At 40.4% G+C, this 19,562-nt stretch overlaps 2 protein-coding genes across 41 annotated transcripts in view; one reads left to right on the top strand and one right to left on the bottom strand.

The window, feature by feature from the left end:
* Positions 1-19,562, bottom strand: part of SPACA1 (sperm acrosome associated 1) — a 302,933-nt gene that overhangs the window by 35,108 nt on the left and 248,263 nt on the right. For 12 of the 23 annotated variants that reach the window (XM_084967606.1, XM_084966901.1, XM_084966759.1 and 9 more), the window contains one exon: positions 13,839-13,890. The gene's annotated coding sequence lies outside the window, so the exon portion shown is untranslated. Of the gene's footprint in view, positions 1-7,487; positions 7,675-8,976; positions 9,137-13,838; positions 13,891-19,562 lie in introns of those variants that run through there. The other 11 variants (XM_084967561.1, XM_084967358.1, XM_084967658.1 and 8 more) reach the window with 5 other exon arrangements.
* LOC146406095 (uncharacterized) overlaps positions 1-19,562 on the top strand; it is a 49,158-nt gene that overhangs the window by 17,782 nt on the left and 11,814 nt on the right. For 2 of the 18 annotated variants that reach the window (XR_014805674.1, XR_014805668.1), the window contains 6 exons: positions 711-790; positions 11,135-11,246; positions 12,040-12,158; positions 12,627-12,733; positions 12,981-13,315; positions 16,587-17,742. Coding sequence is in view for 4 of the 18 variants with exons in the window: in XM_084959855.1 (XP_084815981.1) it covers positions 11,135-11,246; positions 12,040-12,158; positions 12,627-12,733; positions 13,225-13,273 (387 nt within the window). In the remaining 14 variants the exon portion in view is untranslated. Of the gene's footprint in view, positions 1-710; positions 791-1,749; positions 1,960-11,134; positions 11,247-12,039; positions 12,159-12,626; positions 12,734-12,980; positions 13,316-16,586; positions 17,834-19,562 lie in introns of those variants that run through there. The other 16 variants (XR_014805682.1, XR_014805683.1, XR_014805633.1 and 13 more) reach the window with 11 other exon arrangements.

Genomic DNA, 19,562 nt, shown 5'->3' with positions numbered 1-19,562 from the left:
TGAGCTGTATACCGACTAATTAGCAAATTAGAAATAATTATTTCTATTGCTGGCACAATGTGGTGAAATTGGAATGCTCTAACAATGCAGGTTTCAAAACAAATTGTTATAGACCTTTTCTAAAACTTGTAAGTTTTCAAAACCCAATAATATTACATATACTTGGATCAACAGTTCATTATTAGTGATTTATGCCATGGAAATGAATTTAATGAATTATTGTAGAAGGCTGTTTATTATTACATTATTTGTAATAACAAAACATGGAAACTATCTGAATAGCCATACAATAGGAGAATGATTAAATAATCTTTGTGCATCCACTCAGTGGGGTATGATACAGCCATTATGAGTCATGATTAGGAAGTTTGATTATATTTTGAATTGTTAATAATCATGATTACAATTAGCTCAACATAGCACTGTACAAAAAAGAATGAATACAAAAGCTTCAAACATTACATTCTTTTAACCTGCACAAGTTTGTCCATGGGCTCTCCTGAACTAGGAATAAATGAGCCAGTGTACAAAAACAACTACGTAAACATCATATGTGAATATACAGATTCTGGCAGGGCACTGAAATTAAAAAGCCACATGGTAAGATTTTGGACTTTCTTTTTTTAATCTTTACATTCTTACCATTGTTTGTATAATAAATAATTTCTCTTTCAGTGATGACAACTCCTATGCTTCTTTTATTTCAATAGGGATTTAAGAGACTTGAGTGATCACTCTTGAACAGTCATTACGGCATTTCTTACACTGGCAGAAAAATTTGAGGATTGAGGTACTTATCCAGATAATTCAACATCCCAGCTATCCCCTTCTCTACTCCTCAAATAATAATTTTTAAAAAAAATCATACAGAAAATTTAAAAAGGTTTTTTTCCTTTAGATAAAATGGTCTTCATTTAAATAAAGGAGGGTAATTCCCCCTGTGGCACACTGGGTTAAGAATCTGACTGCAGCTGCTTGGGTTGCTGCGAAGGTGTGGGTTCAACCCGAGGCCCAACACAGTGGGTTAAAGGATCTAGCATTGCCACAGCTGTGGCTCAGATTTAATCCCATGACCTTCCATATGCTGTGGATATGGCCATAAAAATTAAAAAAAAAAAAAATGGTCTCAACTCTCAATTCACTTTGCTGGTTACAGTCTATTACAGCAATGCTTCTCGAAGTTTAATTCTGTACAAATCACCTGGGGATCTTGTTAAAAGGCAGGCTTTGATTTGGTATATTTAGGGTGGGGCCTGAGATTCTTCATTTCTAATGAGCTTTCAGGTGATGCCTACGTGGCTGGTCCAAAGACCATACTTAAGTGACAAATCATATAGCACTTGAGTAATTTACTTATCTAGTGAATCTCAATAATTCTTGCACTTATGTATGTATGCATACATAGGCATACATATATACACATATTCAGTGTTCTGTCAAGTTTGGCCATCAACATCAAGCAGGTTTTAGAAATTGCCCAATTTACACTGTAATTCATGCTGTATAGACTGCCTAATGTGTTTAGTTTTCTGGTTTTGGAAACAAAGATAATAAACAATGGGTTACCTACTGTTCCTAAATTCTGTGGAAGAAAAAAAGAAATGTTGAGTTAGATCCTTCTTGGCAGAGGCTTGTTTGGTGATAAAAGCAAAATCTGGTTGTAAATGTTCAAAAAGTATTGGTAGACTCTTGCAATTCTTGCCAATGAAATTGACATCTCGCACTCTTTCTTTCTCTTCTTTCTCATAGACCCAGTTCAATAAATATTTGTTCACCGAGTGCCACATGAACAAATTCATGAACACCTACAGCTCTATCTTTGTAATGCATCCTATGCAGCAATTTTCAGCTGCTGGCTGAAAAATATTATCTTTTTTTTTTTATCATGGTGTTCTCAATGATAACCTGATCGGCTTCAACTATGATGAAAGTATTCATTTTGTGGAAAATCTTAAATCAGTGAGATGCTGTTTTCTATGACATAGTGCTTGAATTGATAATATCTTCCAGAGTCAGTGAGAACTAGCAACAAATTTTATTTTCCAGACACTGTCCTCAGCAAAAATAATGCTGAGAGGTCAGGGCACATCTGCAGGGTGTAAAAAGGCAGCATCTGAAATACTCTTCTCACTTCTTCTTTTGCATAGATAATGTACTGCTTTCCCCTACTGAATAGGAATTGTTGCCATAGTAATGTTTTAAAAACACTCCTAGATCAATATTAGAACTGCAGAAAGTATCTCAAATATGCTATGCAGTTGGTGCGTTTAAAGCTCTTGTTTATTTGCTCAACTGTGGAATAAAAATTTGAGCCTCTTATCATAACTGGTCAGTTCTGTGATGTGAAGAATTAGTAATTTAACCAACAAGTGTCCTGTGAATGCTTCCCAAGCAGAGGACAACGCAAAGTGCCAAAAAACAACCAACAATGTCAAGTGCAGAGGCTGTGGCTCTGGCAATCAAGAAAAATGCAGTGCCAAGCGTACCAGGAGGCCAGGACCCCAGCTATCCCTTAAAATGCACTCTCTGATATTTACCTTATTATATTTCAGAAGTCACCTAAGAAAATTAAATATCTTTCCTTTTTCCCTGTCCTAGTCTCTTCTAGCTTATCATCATAATTCCCAAACTGTCCACATAAATACCACATAAGTACCACCACCCCCCTGCACAAAGTATGAGAGATGAGTTGCAATTCCTTGTATTACAGAATGTTTAGAAACTTTCACATGGTTTAGAATCAAGAGCTAGAAGAAAAAAATATACCAATGATGGGTCTACTTCCTTTTGTAACAAAGCTATACATACACAGGCAGTACTTATTATGCCAAGATGTGGACATTTATTCCCAAAGAGCCCATTATCTTCAAGCGCTGTTCCACAAAGCCCTTCAAATCATCCCAATAATGAATGTGCTTCTGAGAGGCTTGGGTTCCAGCTACAGCCCCACCTCCAGCTGTGTGACCCTGAGCAAGTCATTTCACTTTTCTCCGGCCTGGCTTTCACATACGTAAAAAAGATGAAGTTGTGTCTCACAATCTCTGAATCCCCATCTGACTATAAAACACTGGCTCCATGAGGCAGGGTAAAGAATGGGATGCGTTCATCATCCTTTGGTTTTTTGTTCCACTTTTATGTTCCCTGCTGACATAGTGGGGTACTAAGTATCTATTCTCATGGAGACTTGGCAGTACACACAACCTGTCTATCAAAAAGATTTAATTCAGTGTTTTCTCAGTCATGCATATTATAGGGATAAAATCAAAGATTCATTTTTGGAGCCACAACTTCAGAGAGGACATTTGTTTTTTTAAATGTATATGTGTGTGTGCATACGAACATGTATGTACATAAATATATATATATATGAAACACTATCGAGTGAACATTGTCAACTAATTGATCAAATTGCCTTAATTTTTTATAGATCCAAATTCAGAAATAAAGTCCAGCTATATATGGCTTCTAGCCATTAGTCTTATATTATTCCCCCATTGTGGACATAACTGAAATTGTGTAGTTAGTCCATTAAACTGTAAAATAAGATTCAACCTTTAAAATGCAAGTTATTTTCAATATAAATCATTCTTTGACTAGTTTTACAGTTCTAGTTATGTGAAAAATGCTCAAAGTATGGGCTCAGAGTGCTAAATTGCAATTTAAACATTATTTGGCATAGAGTTGACTATGCCACTAAGTGAATTCTTTGTTATCTGCATTGTGGCAAAGTGCCTTCTGCCCAAGTAATTGACATTGACTATTTTCATTAGTCTGAAATTTCTCTTGGCCTGTTCCTTTTCTCCCAGTCATCTCTGGCCACTTAATCTTAACCTTTCCTCACCAGGATCTATTTCTTTTCCTCTTCTTCTTTTTTTATTTTATTTTTATTTTTATTTTTATTTTTTGCCTTTTTTTAGGGCCACACCTGAGGCCGTTCTTAGGCTAGGGTCGGATTGGAGCTACAGCCACCAGCCACAGCCACAGCAATTTGGGATCCAAGCCAAGCCTGTGATCCAACCAGATCCTTAACCCAACGAGCAAGGTCAGGGATCAAACCCTCATGCTCATAGGTACTAGTCGGGTTTGAAACCCACTGAGCCACAATGGGAACTTGTGGGATCTATTTCTTTAGATGGAAAAATTCAGAAACAATATTGTGTGGGACCCCTACACATCTAGATTTAGAGATGTAGTGATATTACATAAGTAGCATATTCAGCATCTTCCTATTCTCTCAAATGAAATGAAATGAATAATCATGACCATTTCCAAAATTAAACAGAACTTCATATACTGCTCTGAGACCATCAGGCAACATGGCAGAATGAGCTGGAGTGAGCAGGCTTCCCTCCAGCATCATTGTCCTTACACAAGGCTCCCAAAACACAGAGATACTAGATAACATAAGACAACACCACAATGCAAGCCTAGCACAAAAGAAAGGTAAAAATGTAGGAAGCAGACACAAAGAAACCAAAGCCAGAGCAGTATGCAATGGCAGTGTGATGTAGCAGCAGCCCAAAGGGATTGGAAAGGATTCAAGCCTTAAGGACTGCCACCTCAAGGACAGGAAGTTCAGCCTGGGCCCCATGATGTTGGGAACCTAACTCGACCTTGGTCGTGACAGAACCCTGAAGCACTGCCTGCTCCAGGGAAAGGGGGTCAGGAAAACTCCCCACTAGTCTAGATAAACCTTGAAGAAGCTTGCTGTCCTTCTGGATGTTGGGTTGGAAAACAGTCACCAGAAATCACAAGCCAAGTTCTGTGACACATTTGGGTGTGTCAGGTGGGTTTTATACTTCTCTGCATGGTGGGGAAGCCTCAGGCCAAGAAACAAGCTTAAAATTGGTCCAGGGCCATTGGAATCCTCGGGCCTAGAGGAAGGAGTTCTGACTGAGGGAATCTGGAAAGGTTTCTGAGGAAAGGTGTTTGAGTCAGGGCTTGAAGGCTGAACAATTTCAATCAGCAGAATTAGGAGAGAGCCATTCCAGGTGGGGACCTACCTGGGTAGAGGCACAGGAAGGGGTATGTGGCATAAGGTAGAGAGATGGTTGAAGATGGTTGAGTGAGGAAAAACCTGCTGCATGTGTACACTAGGGAGACCATAGGGTCAAAGTTTTTCAGTGTAAAAATAACTAGTGTTGTGTTCAAGTTGATTGCAGATGTCATAATATAGAAGGCAAGTACACCACAGCGTGTTCCTTTCCACTGTATAATGAGCAGTGTGCATAGTGAATGATATGAATGAGGGAAATTTCGTGCTGGTTGACCTCCCTCTGAGGTTTTTTGGGCGGATTACTGCCTGTCATCAGGTAAATAAGTCCTTGGAGCTACAGCTCCCCACGCCTCTCTTCTTGCTGTGGAGAAGGCCAAAGGAAAAGCAGCTCAGTCTTCACATTAATTGGGAGCATTGATTCTTGGTATTTTCACTTGGGGGCTTGTATTTACAACCATTGTTTGTCTGGTGTGTCTCAATCATACACGATCTCTCACTGAGTCTTAGTTTTGGCTGCCTTGGGAGATCACTACCTAACTCCTGATATCATTCCCAGGATCTCCCTAAGGTGCATTTTATATAGTCTTCACAGCTCATACTTAAAGTCAAACTATACCAAAAACAGCCCTGGAAAGACATATGACTTGTTTTCAGTGATGAGGTGGGTGTCACATAGACAGAAACTTCATTAATCATATAGGTCAGGCATAGGCAAGCTTTTTCAATTAAGAGCCTAGTAAATATGTTAGGTTCTGTGGCTACAGCCTCTCACATCTTCTGCTTTGTGTTTTGTTTGCTTTTACAATACTTAAAAAACATAAAAATCAGTCTTAGCTCGCAGGCCAGGCAGAAACAAGCCAAGACCAGATTTTGCCCACCAGCTGTAGTTTGCCAAGCCCTGATATAGATAAATCCAAGGAATGCAACATTTTTGGCATTTAATTACAAAGAAGTGTGGAGCTAGTATGAGTGAATGCCTGAGACCCTGAGGGATGATTTTTGGGAGTGCTGAGACCAGCTTAACAGAGAATCTTAAGAACACAAGACCATGCTTGCCTGAACAACAAGAGCATCCATCAAAAGGAAATCATTTTCAAAGTGAAATCATGCTTGCATGACGAACAGCAGAATATCAATCCAAACAGATGTGTAGGAGGCAATGGAAAGTCAAAACCACAGAAGAGTAGATTATTAAAAGCAAATGAAGTTAAGTACCAGAGAGGATGTATAAATGAGCCTAGAATGGAAGCTGACAAAAGCTTCTACATCAGAATGAAACTTCCTACTGCCTCACTCCCCAGCCTCAAGGCATTTAAGACCAGCTGACCACTTATAGTCTATCTGTTGTAAACTTATCCCTAAAATATAAAGCTCTTCTTCTGGAGAAAGGGGGAAGAGCGATGGGAAAGAATAAGAGAGAGCCGGGAAAGGTAGGAAGGAAAAGGAAAGGAGAGGAAAGAAAGCTAAACGGACAAAGGGAGGAACAAAAACCTTCCATCTGGTAAAGCTTTCAATATGTACGACCATTGGCATTTGTCTGAAGCCTAAAGATAGTGATAACAACAATGAAATATTAATTTCTCAAAGAAGGTGACAGCTTATTCTCCAGGGACTGGTCACAAGACCACACCTAGCTACAAGGAAGCTAAGCACATTGCCTCCTGTGTTGAATCAGGAGCAAAGGGACAGCGATGTTGGGGTAGGCTAAGACGGCCCTTGCCTCACACAGCTAATGTGACTTTCACCTCAGTGTGGTGAGCGAGTATTTTTCACCTAAGCCAGGGATCTGAAACCATAGGCAATTTAAGAAGCATTCACCAAAAGTCAGTGACTGGCCAAAGTATTTTGGTAGATGGACATTGGTAAACACTAGTGCATTAAATAGGAATGAATGTACATAAAATGCACTGCTCTTTTAAGAGACTCAAAAGAATGTGAGCATAACCTTGAAAGAACAGCGGTAGTCTTGACCTCAACAAAACATAATTTATTAGAGGAGCTCTTTTGAAATGAAAACAACGTAAAAAGTGCTGTTGGATCGGGAGAAGATACTCACAAGACATCCCTGACAAAGAAGTTGTACCCAGATTATCTAAAGAACTCTTGAACTCAATAATATAAAAGGCAAAAAAATCCAATTTAAAAATGGGCCAAAGAGGAATTCAATGCCCACCCTGATGCAGTGGGTTAAACGATCCAGCATTGCCACAGCTGTGGCATAACAGCTGTGGCTTGGATTCAGTTCCTGGCTCGAGAAGTTCCATATGCCACCAGTGCAGCCATAAATTTTTTGTAAAATGTTGTTTTAAATGGGCAAAAGATTTGAACAGAGACCCATCCACAGAGTTATGCTTTACTTCCCTTCCCCACTGTATATCCTGCCCAAATTCCTTCAATTAGGACTTCATAGGACAATGACTTAGTTGCCTTTATCCAATAGAACTTCAATTTTCAAAGTCTTCCTCTCCCCAAAGTTTCCAAATGTACTCACGTGGGTATGAATGGCCTCCAGTCCCCCTTGGAGCAGGCAGACCTTGTTCCAGCCCCAAGCATCTTTCTTTTTAAAGCAGCTCAGTTCAGGATCAAAGGAAAGGGAGGGCTTAGGGAGTGCAGATGGAGAAAGTGATTCTGTACCAGTAAATCAGGCAGTGCATTTACCTTCAGTTTCAAGCAGCCACCTGTGCAACCCAAACATATTACCTTTGAATGGCTTTAGTCTGTCTAAAACTCCCTGTCCTCATTGTTGATGCCATTTATTTCAGCTTCAGGGATTCATTAACTCAGTAGTTATATCCATGTTGTCCTTCAGTTCTGGCCACAGGACTTGCTGCCCCACTGTTACCACAATATTTCTTCTTCTTCCCACCCAAAGGCAGGAGAGTAACCAAAGCACCATTCATTCAGCACTTAGCACATAGTAGAAGCTTAGTAAGTGAATGTTGAACAAATAAATCTCTCACAATGGGGAGTTCCCACTGGGGTGCAGCAGAAACAAATCTGACTAGTTTCCATGAGGATGTGGGTTCCATCCCTGGCCTTGCTGAGTGGATCTGGGATCCAGCATTGCCGTGAGCTGTGGTGTAGGTTGTAGATGAGGCTCAGATCCCATGATGACATGGCTGTGACTTAGGCTGGCAGTTGTAGCTCCGATTCAACCCCCAGCCTGGAAACTTTCATATGCCATGGGTGCAGCCCTAAAAATCAAAAAGATAAAATACAAATAAAAATTAAAAAATTAATCTCTCATAATCTAACTTGTCCTTCAAGACCTAGCTTAGACAACCTTCCTTCAGAGGAGAGGTACCAGACCCCAGGAATTGGGATTTAGTGTTTTGGCACGTGGGCTTTCATAATACTTCTTATCCTTTAAGCATGGCTCATGCAGTTGAAACTTTTCATGTTATAATTCTTTTTATTCATGTGTGTTTGACTATACTGAAAACGTTTTGAAGGCAAAGATGGGGTCTCAGTTATAGGGCTTAGTCTGGGTTGAAGCAGTTCAAGCACTTTGGGTGGAAAACAAGGAGGCACTCAATCTCGAGTTCATGCAAGTACCTCCAGGTGCCTTGCCTCACCCTTATCCAGCCCTGATTATTTATCTTCATATCCTCAGAAGCCAATAGAGTGACTTTCACCTAATGGATGAAATTTTTTTTTTCCACTGAAATGAGTAGAATTTAAAAGCTCACAGGTAAGAAGTGTTTGAGACCTATGTGCTTATGACCTGTACCTGATATTTGCCCTTGGCCCCTTCAGAGTCATGCTCCACCACTCTGTGTTTTACTTTTGTGCCACGGAAGCCTGACTTGTCTGAGCTGCACCGAAAGGCACTCCTGCCTCTGGCTTCCAGTTGGGCTTGGGCAGTGGGGACTCCCATTAGGAGTTGGAAGGGCAGGAGGGGAATGGATTTGGGTATATACACCCCAGCTCCCTCCCTGCAAGGTTGTCTTGGATTGACTTTGTCCCCAATAAAGACCTACCTCTTGTCAGTCAGTCCTGTCGTAGTCAGTCAGTCATTCTCTTCAGGTTCCAAAGACTGCTTCCCCGCCTTGTTCCCTCCTGCCTAGGACTGTCTGGCTCTAGCTCAGAAGGCATTCCCATACTTTCCTGTTTGCTATGGCCCTGCCTACACTCTTTTATGAGTCCATTTATTAAAACTCTTTGAATTACCTCATTTGAGTGTTATTCCCCCCTCCCCCCGGGGCCTCTAAAAGACTGCAGTGTTGGATCTCAAGAGATATTTTATGATAACCATGGGGAAAAGCAAAGATATAAAAATATACCACTTAGGAGTTCTCTAATGGCACAGCAGGTTAAGGATCTAGCATTGTCACTGCAGCAGCTTGGGTCAGTGCTGTGGCATGGGTTCAATCCCTGGCCCGGGAAACCTCCACATGCCGCAGGCATGGCAAATGTGTGTGTGTGTGTGTGTAACAGTTAAATTTTTAATATAAAAGATGCCATTTTGAAAGAAAATCTGACAGCAGCTATATGACATTTTATTGATTTAAACCAAGTGGATTTAATTTCTATGGATCATGATACCTAAAATTGATGAAATAATGAAATTAGGCCAAAGGGAAACTTGTTTGCATTCCAGGAAACTAGGTGATATATTATGGATGATGGATTCTGGGAGGGTAGGGGGATTTTTTTTAATTCACCTTTATGTCATTAATAAGTTAATAGCAAATCTATATATCAAAATTAAAATGCTCATTTATAAGATTACATAGGGCTTTAGATGATGCCAAGAATTATTAGGCTATAAAGACTTTAAAGAGTCTGAAAACTGAAACATGCTATTCAAAAATTTTTAATTATTTTAATGATTAACATTATAAGCACAGATGGTCAATACAGAATGGCATAAAGAGTCCTGGCTAGTAAAAGGAAAGCTTTACTTGAATAGAAAAGGTTTAAAGTTGATATACTCTTTCATCTAGGAAACCCAATTACCAAAAAGTAGAAGAGCAAATTGATTAGTAGATGGCTTTAACAATGGTTTTATGCTTTGGTCACTGCAAATAGAGTGAGAGGTGATAGAAATTCTACTAATTAAATTCATAACATCTTAATAAACCCAGAGAATTTTGGATAATAATAGCAGGTTTATTTTGATGTGGGGCTGACATGTTACTTTAGATTCTAATAGAGTCATTTAAAAAAAATCTTTGGATAAAATAGGAAAGGCAGTCCTTAACCCCTTTTTCCCTGCAAGTATTTTCCTATGGAGAGAATGTGATTGCCCATTAAATTTTAAGCTTGTTTAGAAGATAGAGAGCAGAATTGAATAATTATGCAGCTAATTGAATCCTGAGACTTTCTCTTCATGCAAGGAATCCAAATAATTGATTCAAGGATGAATTACCCAGATTATGATTTCATTTCTGGACTTCACTTTAATAATTGCAGATTAAATGCAACTGACATTTATTGAATAGCAGCTGATCCCAAGGTATCCCAAATGCTGTCTCAGTTTGTCTTCCTAACACCTGTGTGAAAGAGGTATTAGTTGCTCCTCACAGATGAGGAAACTCATGTTCAGAGAGGTTTATAACTCGCCATGGAGTTGGATTTGAACCCATACCCCATTACCTTACATTCTCACAGTTTTCTCTAAAGGATACAGACAAGTAAATGAGAAAAGAAACTTGAACATGGGGGTCAAAGCCACAAACTCCAGGGAAACACCAGCAGCCCAGGAATGCATTTGTGTCTCCAAAGTTCAAGCTGAAAATGCCTTGAACTTTGCAAGGAGCCTCTCCTTGGGCTCTTAGAGCAGAGAGGAGAGTAAGTTTACATAAAACCCCTTGATTTTCCTCATCTGCTACCTGTCAGTTTCTCTGGAAACTATTTACCTTTTTTTCCTTGATTGTTTGAGAAATAGAGGAAATATTATGACATTCAATGGTCAGCAGTTAAAAAGTGATTCATGGTTTATCTAAGGAACATAGAAAATCTTTCCGGAAGGCTACATTTGCCTTTGCCAGTAGTACAGACAAACATTTTATTTTACATATAGAAGATCAAGACTCTGAAAGGGAACAAACAACAATTTAAAATTCCAATGCCTGAGGGGGAAAAAATGTATCCGAAGAGCTAATTCCTCAGGCGTTTACTCTCTCCTATTCATAGAGAAAAGAATGCATACGATTGAAAATATATGAGAAAACTGAAAGAAGCAGGAGGTGGAGAGAGACGGAACAGAATAGCTGTTGTCTAGAAAAGAGCAGATGGTTCTCAGTCGGTAAGAATACCAATTGCATTCCAGTAGTGTGTGACTTAGTAGAACTAAAATAAATGACATATTGGTCCAGAGAGAAAACTGCCGTTAAGTATAAGCTGGCCAGAGAAATGAGGAGCTATAGAATGTGTTCAAGGAAACGTGATCTTCATTTGCATTTTCCCCTTGGTTTGACTTGTCCCCCACATCCCTAGCCTCCTGCACACCAAACAGTTAAATGAGCTTCTTTCTAGACCCTCTCAGCAACCCTCCCGAATACTGTCTCATAAGTGCCCAAGAGACACCAATCTATATAAAAGCCCCCCACCCCAATCCCAGAGAGGTTCATTATTTTCTTTTCATTATGGGTTATTTTTTATCCCACCGTCTTGCCTTTCTTGGTCCATAAATTGCCATGACCTTCATTAGAAATGGTCTGGAATGAAACTCATACTTTTTTTCCCCTTTTTGCTTTTTCTTTAAGAAATGAGTAGAGTAAAACTCTTACAAAGAAGGATCAACTAGTCTTTCTGGGGAAATCTATTAGAAAGAAGGCAGTTTGTCTATTTATTCATTGCTCAATTGTTTATCCAGTGCCTAGTCATTTCCACATACCCCGTCAGGTGCTGGGGATTCCAAGGACTGGTGTGATCTGGCTTTCAACCCAGCTGGGAAGACAGGACACACAATACACTATAGTGAGGGGGCCTCACAGAACATCAGTGTAAGACAGCACAAGCATGGAAGTTTGTAAACTTTATAATAACTTAAAATATGCTGTGTTCATGATTTGATGGTGGTGATGTTTCTTGCAAAGACATATTGCAGATCCAAACTGGGCTCTGGCTACAGAGCATTGCCTGCAACCCTCCGCTGTCTATGATTCTGAGGTCACTTCTGGACAGAATGAAAGCCTTTGTCACGGGGGTGACTTTGGTAAGCAGTGCCCCTTGGCAGTGAAGAGAAACTGGCCCTCATCTGAGCAGTTTCCAAGTAAGACAACACTTGACTCTGTTGTCACAGCCTCTTACTGAGTCTCTTTAAATGTAATGAGTTCTTTTTTTTTTTAATTTCCCCAATACATTATTTTTTTTCCTACTGTACAGCAAGGTGACCCAGTTACTCATACATGTATACATTCTTTTTTCTCACATTATCATGCACCATCATAGGTGACTAGACATAGTTCCCAGTGCTACACAGCAGGATCTCATTGCTAATCCATTCCAAAGGCAATCGTCTGCATCTATTAACCCCAAGCTCCCCATCCATCCCACTCTCTCCCCCTCCCCCTTGGCAACCACAAGTCTATTCTCCAAGTCCATGATTTTCTTTTCTGTGGAAAGGTTCATTTGTGCCGTATATTAGAGTTCTTTTTTTATCTTTATTTTTTTTTTCTGGCAGAGTGGAGTGGATACTCTCATGAGAAAAATGCCCACAGTATTGAACACAAAATGTACCCTAACTGGTATCATGTCTGTGTCACAGAAGTTACCACAGGCAAGAACGAGGTATGAGTCCTGAAAATGGCAACTCCTGAACCCAGAGGAGAGATTTGCCTTCTTTCCCTAAATGGTTTCTCCTTCTGTAAGCTCTCAAAGTGGATACAGTCCCTTGCTACTAGCACAGCCCCCAATTCCAGTGTCACCAACAGCTTCGCTGAAGGGAGGGAGCGGCCGTGAAGGTCTGGGAGGGGGAAGCAGGAGGAAGAGGGAGTCTTACTCAACATCTCCTTCCAGAACTTTCCTCCTACTGCAGGCACGGCAAATAGGAGTATCCCCCTCTGCCTATTTGCCACCCGTCATTCTACTTTCCCTGCCCTGCAAAAAGTCCAGAAGGTCATCAAGCATATCATCCATCATGGCATTTTGACAGAATACCCTCCACCCTGCTGAGGGAAGACACAGGGTCACTAAGGGCTTTCAACACAGAGGAGATTATATATGAGCCAAATGACTCCTCCTGGCCATGAGGGAAATTGATATTGAAATGGATTTCCTAGAGTTTGTTGCAGGATCGTCCAGCCTGGACACCTTGAAGAAGAGAATTAATACCCCCATGTCTAAGGCTAGATGGGGGAGGCGAGGACAAAGGTAAACACCCTAGCCCCCAAAGTTTCTTTCCACTTTAATTTTTTTTTTTTTTTTTTTGTCTTTTGTCTTTTTGTTGTTGTTGTTGTTGCTATTTCTTCGGCCGCTCCCGCGGCACATGGAGGTTCCCAGGCTAGGGGTTGAATCGGAGCTGTAGCCACCAGCCTACGCCAGAGCCACAGCAACATGGGATCCAAGCCGCGTCTGCAACCTACACCACAGCTCACGGCAACGCCGGATCGTTAACCCACTGAGCAAGGGCAGGGACCGAACCCGCAACCTCATGGTTCCTAGTCGGATTCGTTAACCACTGCGCCACGACGGGAACTCCTCTTTCCACTTTAGACCTCTATTAAACATCTCTTAGACATCAGTCACAAGGGCTTTTGAGAAAGTGTTAGATATGAAGTGAAACAAACTGCTGATCATTTACCTGCACTTAGATCACCTTTGGGTATATATCATTTGTTGATAAGAAATAGCAAAATTAATGGAAATTGTCTACTGAAGAGAAATGGCTACGTACCTCTCTGCTCCCTGTAGGCGTTTATGAGCGGGAGAATCAGTTACCAGAAAGCCTGCCAGGGAAAATAAAGTTAAGGGACAAAAATAAGAAGATATGATCTCTAAGTCAGTGACCCCACTTTATCCCCTTCTAAACAACCACAGCCGCCCTCAACATTTCTATCGACTTCAGTGAAAATGTGAATTGGGCCCCTAGTTCCCATTGATTAATCACAGTGAGAGACAAATCAGCCAAGAACCCAATTGAATTAAAAGGCTTCTATATTTGCTGAACCAGATAAATAAAACCTAGGAACAATCCTTTAACACAGACAGTTATGACTCAGTTGTGAACACTCAGCACAAAACGATCCTGCGACTATGGGGAAAAATGACAGGTATCATTATCGTTACCATCATTAGTTACTATTATTACCACATTTTATAAAAAGCTCATGGTAAAAAATAGATGTACTGCTGTCAAACTGATCTCGAGAATTTGCAATATAATTAGAGGGAAAAATCAGGCTTCCAGTATTGGGCTTCTGTTAAATTAATGTTTAATACATTCGGCTAACATAATTCTTTGGCCTATAACTGTAACCAAAAGGCTAAAGGGACTCCTGCATTTTCAGAGAAGGAAAAGGAGATTAAAAAAAAAAAAAAAAAAAAAGGATGCTGCAGCAAAAGAAATACCATTCTGGCTGATAATTATCTATCACACAATACGGTAACTCTCAATTAACTTGGTCACAGTTTAATTAAAACCTAAGTTTTCTTTGATCGGATCTCCAGGAAGCTAGTAATTTGCATTTACATTGTGCTTAGGCTGCGTATTTTGTTCCCCCCCAGTTGTTATTACCGGGTAATTCAATAATGATTGCTTGAGACTAGGCTCTGATAGTAACAGAATTTATCACTTCACTATGGAATGACCTCTGCTCCAGCTCCTTAGATTCTTTAACTTGTTTTATTCATGAGGCGCTCTTTTTCCGGGAGGCCAAATACAGTTATCAATGGCAAAGGATGGCGCCTGTCTTTAGATAGCTCATAAGTTAGTGGTCCTACAAAGGGTTATTACATTGCATTGTACATTCTGCACTGAGTGTATCAGGAAACAAATGAAAGGCAAGATACTTGTCCTATCCCTGAGCGACTCTGAGATCTGGTGTAGGAAGGCATGCAGCTGTTTCAACCCCTCACAAGGGCCTCCCAGCCAGTCTTGCTTCCTCCAGCCTCTGCTCCCTGCCACAGATCCATCTGATGCTCTTCCATCTGATCAATCTTCCTGAGACCACTCTAATGCTGTTACTCTCCCCAGGATGACTGAGTCCAAATTCTTCAATCCTCAGAATCTACAAATCATCATCCCAGTTACATAAATCTCTTCTCCCATCTCCCCTTCAACACCCCATGATGATGCTGGCTCCTGCCTTTGTCCCCACCTGAGCCAACAGCTCCTCCTCCTTTGTTTAGTTCTGTGCTATCTATACTTCAAGTTTTCAAGCTCTCCTCCTTTGCAAACTTGTCAGAAATCCTTGCTTGCTCACTCTCTCTCCCTTTCCCATGCTTGGGACTTTCTGCATTGGCAGAGACTCATTTAGCAATCAATCTGCCAAATTAAATCATTGGTTTCCTGTGCAGAGGCTAGAATTTACACCTTCTTGATATTCCAGGGCCCTATCCCAGCACTATTTTCCCCTACCTAGCACTCCTCAATGAAGGAGAGTAAATCATGATGGATGATGATAAAAATGGTAGATTATTGATGATGTGATGCCTGAAAACATTCTTAATATGTTAGCACATACAGCCATTATATTTAAAACCTATTTATGTCTTGCTTCTCCCAACTATACTGTATTTTCTCTGAGAAGCTAGACCCTGTTTTCTACTTTTTTGTGTTTTATTCCAAGTTTTTACTGTGCAAACTGTAGAAATGTACTAAATAATTGCTGGTTTAATTTAATTAACTGGGTGCAGCTGACACAGCTATCTACAAGATGAAATACAAATATCTGTGTCACTGCTAAAGATAAATTAATTACCATTCTCCAACAATGTTAGTAGGCTGTCCTTGTATTGACATTTCCTTTCTCAGTCTAATGGGTTATTTATTTAATTAATAGCTACTTGCCCATTAGAATCCATTAGCATATCAAAATTGTTTTTTCTGATACATACCTAAAAGAATAAAGTGTACATGCATTTACTCTACAACTCTTTTTTTTTTTTTTTTTTGGTCTTTTTTTAGGGCCGCATCCATGGCATATGGAGGTTCCCAGGCAAGTGGTCAAATCACAGCTATAGCCACTGGCCTATGTCAGAGCCACAGCAACACGGGATCCTTAACCTACTGAGCGAGGCCAGGGATCAAACCTGCATCCTCATGGATGCTAGTCAGATTCGTTTCTGCTGAGTCACAACAGGAACTCCCTACTCTACAACTCTTAATGATATTACTTTAAGAAGTATTTTTTGATGATCTAGGTGTCCCTAATCAGATAACAAAATACACGGAACAGTTTATAATGCCTATATAAAAATAAGCATAATGCATGAATTTGCTGCAGTTCTAAATCTCTTCTGAAGTAAATCAAGATAAAATAAATCTAGTTGATTCTATAGGACTTTGTCTTGCTTAGGATAATAAATATAAAAATGCAGGAAGACACACTTGGGTCAATGTTAGTTGTGTCTGCAGGAGTTTTCATGATTTAGTTCCATGTTGTTTACTTTTTCTTAGAGTTTTTGCTGTTTCTTGCTTCAGGTACATCAGAGGAAGAAGACTTCAATTAATATGTCATTCTTGACTGTCATTCTTTGGTTAATTTAAAGTTCTGTGTTGGACTCATCTTGGCGTCTACTGCCTACACACAGTCCATTTTCTATTGAAATGAGGGCCTGCTAAGAAAAAAGAAAGCAGCAGGCAAAATGGATCAATGTTCAAGTCTACCTCTGAAGCAAAAGAACCAAGCTGTTGCCTTGAATTTGGGCAGATACAGCTTAAAACGGCTCCTCCAAGACACACCGAAGAACTGATGTCACTTGCCCTATTTCTCAGAATTCATCCACGGAAAGACTCACTTTATCTTGAAGCCAACAACATACATAAACAAGAACAAGGAAACCAGGGTCTTCTTTTTCACACAAGACTTCAGTGCAGTCCATAGTCGGGCCTCGCTCCACTTCTGTTTCACTTAGGACTGGCTCTTTTAATGAAATTATTGAATTATTAAAGAAGCACTTTTCACCAGCCCATCAGTCACTGTTGAGGGATTTATATCTTGCAAACAAAATCAATAGTCTCGTGAGGCCACTGCTGCTTCTACTGCAGAGCGGCACCATCTGTCAACACTGAAACTTGGGAAATTCTTTGTATGACATGCTACGGAACCGTCTTATATGCAGAGACCTTAAGAAAATGCCTATGAGTGCCTCTTTAACTACACCAAATCTGACACATTTAACACTCGGAGAAAAGGGCATGGTTAGTAAAACTCAACGATAACATTCTCAGCAGTCAAAGCCATCGTGAAAGCAGAGTCTGCTCACCCCCTGGGTCAGCCAAGCACAGGACAACCACAGTACAGTTTCAAATTCTGCCAAGGGCCAGCCCCCAGTCCTCCACCCACCTACACAAGCATGCATGCCCACAAGTGTGCACATGCATATTCTGTGTGCAAGGCTCTAAATCAAAGGTCCAGAAGTATATAATCACAACAGTCAATACCAGATGCTTTTTTTTACTCCAATACCATAAATCAGGAGGAGATGAATCTTCCTCAGAGGGTGAAGAGAAGGTGCCTCAGGAGACAGGATTTTTACCACAAAAGTCATGTGCAAGGTGGAGGCCAGTTCTAACTGTAGAATTTCTCAAAATTGTAAAGATCACCTTTGGAGACATTTTCCACAAGAGCCACTTGGTGAGTTGTTTAAATTCTGTGTTATTCAAGGTAAAAGTGTTGCAGCAGATGTCTTTGGATATTGGGTTATAAAGAGTTGGTATGGAACCCACATGAAAATGTTTTCTATTTTTTCAACTCAAGGACCTGGAACAAAGTGTGCAACTGACTGAATGTTTGGGTCTCTACAAAATTTCTATGTTGGGGAGTTTCCTGGAGGCCTAATGGTTAGGGATCCAGTGTTGTCACTGCTGTGGCTCATGTCTCCACTGTGGCACAGGTTGGACCCTTGGCCCAGGAACTTCTGCATGCTCTGGGCATAGCCAAAAAAAAAAAAAAAAAAAAAAAAAGACCAAATTTATATGTTGAAACCTAAACCCCAATGTGATTTGGGATAATGGGAGGCAAGGGTTTTGGAAGGTGATTAGGTCATGAGGGTGGAGCCCTCATGGTTGGGATGAATGCCCTTATAAAAGAGGCTCCAGAGAGCTCTGTTGTTCCTTCCACTATGTGAGGACACAGTGAAAAGGACCCACAAACCAGGAAGCAGGCTCTCGGCAGACACTGAATCTGCAGACACCTTAATCTTGGACTTCCAAACCTCCAGAAGTGTGAGACATAAATATTTGTTTAAGCCACCCTGTCTATGGTATTCTGTTAAAGCAGCCCAAGTGAACTAAGTCTGAAGGATTCTTGGGAAAGCATTTTACTCCTCTGAGAATTTGTGGAAATCACTCCAACCATTAGAACCTGGCAGCTTCAGATGGGTTTCAACAGATAGCCCCAAATCTCTTCTAAGAAAACAAAAGTGTACAAGGGGAGCTCATGTCCATTCCTCTGAACTCAGTCATTAGAATTGTGTTCTTAGAGGAAAAAGGATGTAATGTCCTCAGACCACTCAGACTTATTCAGTGCACTGAACTAATGTTGGCTGGCTGTAGATTACTCATTCTTTATGGATGCCTACAGTGAGTCAGGCATATTTCAGGTCCAATAGTTGTAATCAAAGCAGACTAGATCCATGCCTTATGGACCTTCACTTTGGTTGGGGAAATTGACAATAAGCATGTAAATAAATAAATACAGTTCTATCCATTACTCATAAATACCATAAATAAAATAGAGTAATAAGGTAATCCAAAGGCATTCTAAATTAACCTAAAAAGAAAAAGCAATAAAAGTTTATTGAAAGTAAAAACCCATGTCCTATTTATCGTAAGACCCCTAGAGTCTAATGCTATGTTTGGTACTTAGTAGGTATACACCTTTTTTTTTTTTCTTTAGCCAGCGTCAAATTAATTCAAAGTGCATAAAAAGTCAGACATCTACTGAAGCAGGAACTTTGAAAGAAAGGATTAGAAATTCATGGACAAAGCTTAAAATCCTTGGCAATCAGAATTCTAAAGCAAATGGCAATAAGCACAGGGAAAGCATTTAGAGATGCTCTATGCCAGAGGATGGAGCCTCCAGTCTTCCTCCGATCAGGGCACTGCACAAAAACTTCCTCATCTGTCTGAACCCCAGTACACTCTGTACTCACTGAAGGGAAAGGAGCATTGGCTTTACTTTGACTCAGATTTATTGCAGGATTCACAATTGCTTCATTACTGCTAGACGTGAGAGAGATTCTAGGATGAAACGTAGGTGTTAAAAGCCATTTGAGGCTGAACTTGCAGCCTCAAATGACCTCCTGAAGGGTCAACAGAGACACCAAGAGGGGAAAGAAGTCATCCTCCCACACACAGCAGGCTGGTGAACCAGTGTCCCGTCCAGCTCACCAACTGATAGCACATTACAGGAACAGGCAGAAAGGGGCCACAGGTTCAAGGAGGAGGTGTTAG

The sequence above is a fragment of the Sus scrofa genome, chromosome 1, assembly GCF_054392235.1.
Source record: "Sus scrofa isolate SSC_HxYL_T2T_F1_AM1 chromosome 1, Sscrofa_HxYL_maternal_Yorkshire_Landrace_v2.0, whole genome shotgun sequence".
Classification (NCBI taxonomy): domain Eukaryota; kingdom Metazoa; phylum Chordata; class Mammalia; order Artiodactyla; family Suidae; genus Sus; species Sus scrofa.
The sequence above is the reverse complement of the archived record's forward strand: the minus strand, read 5'-3'. Positions and strand labels throughout refer to the sequence as shown.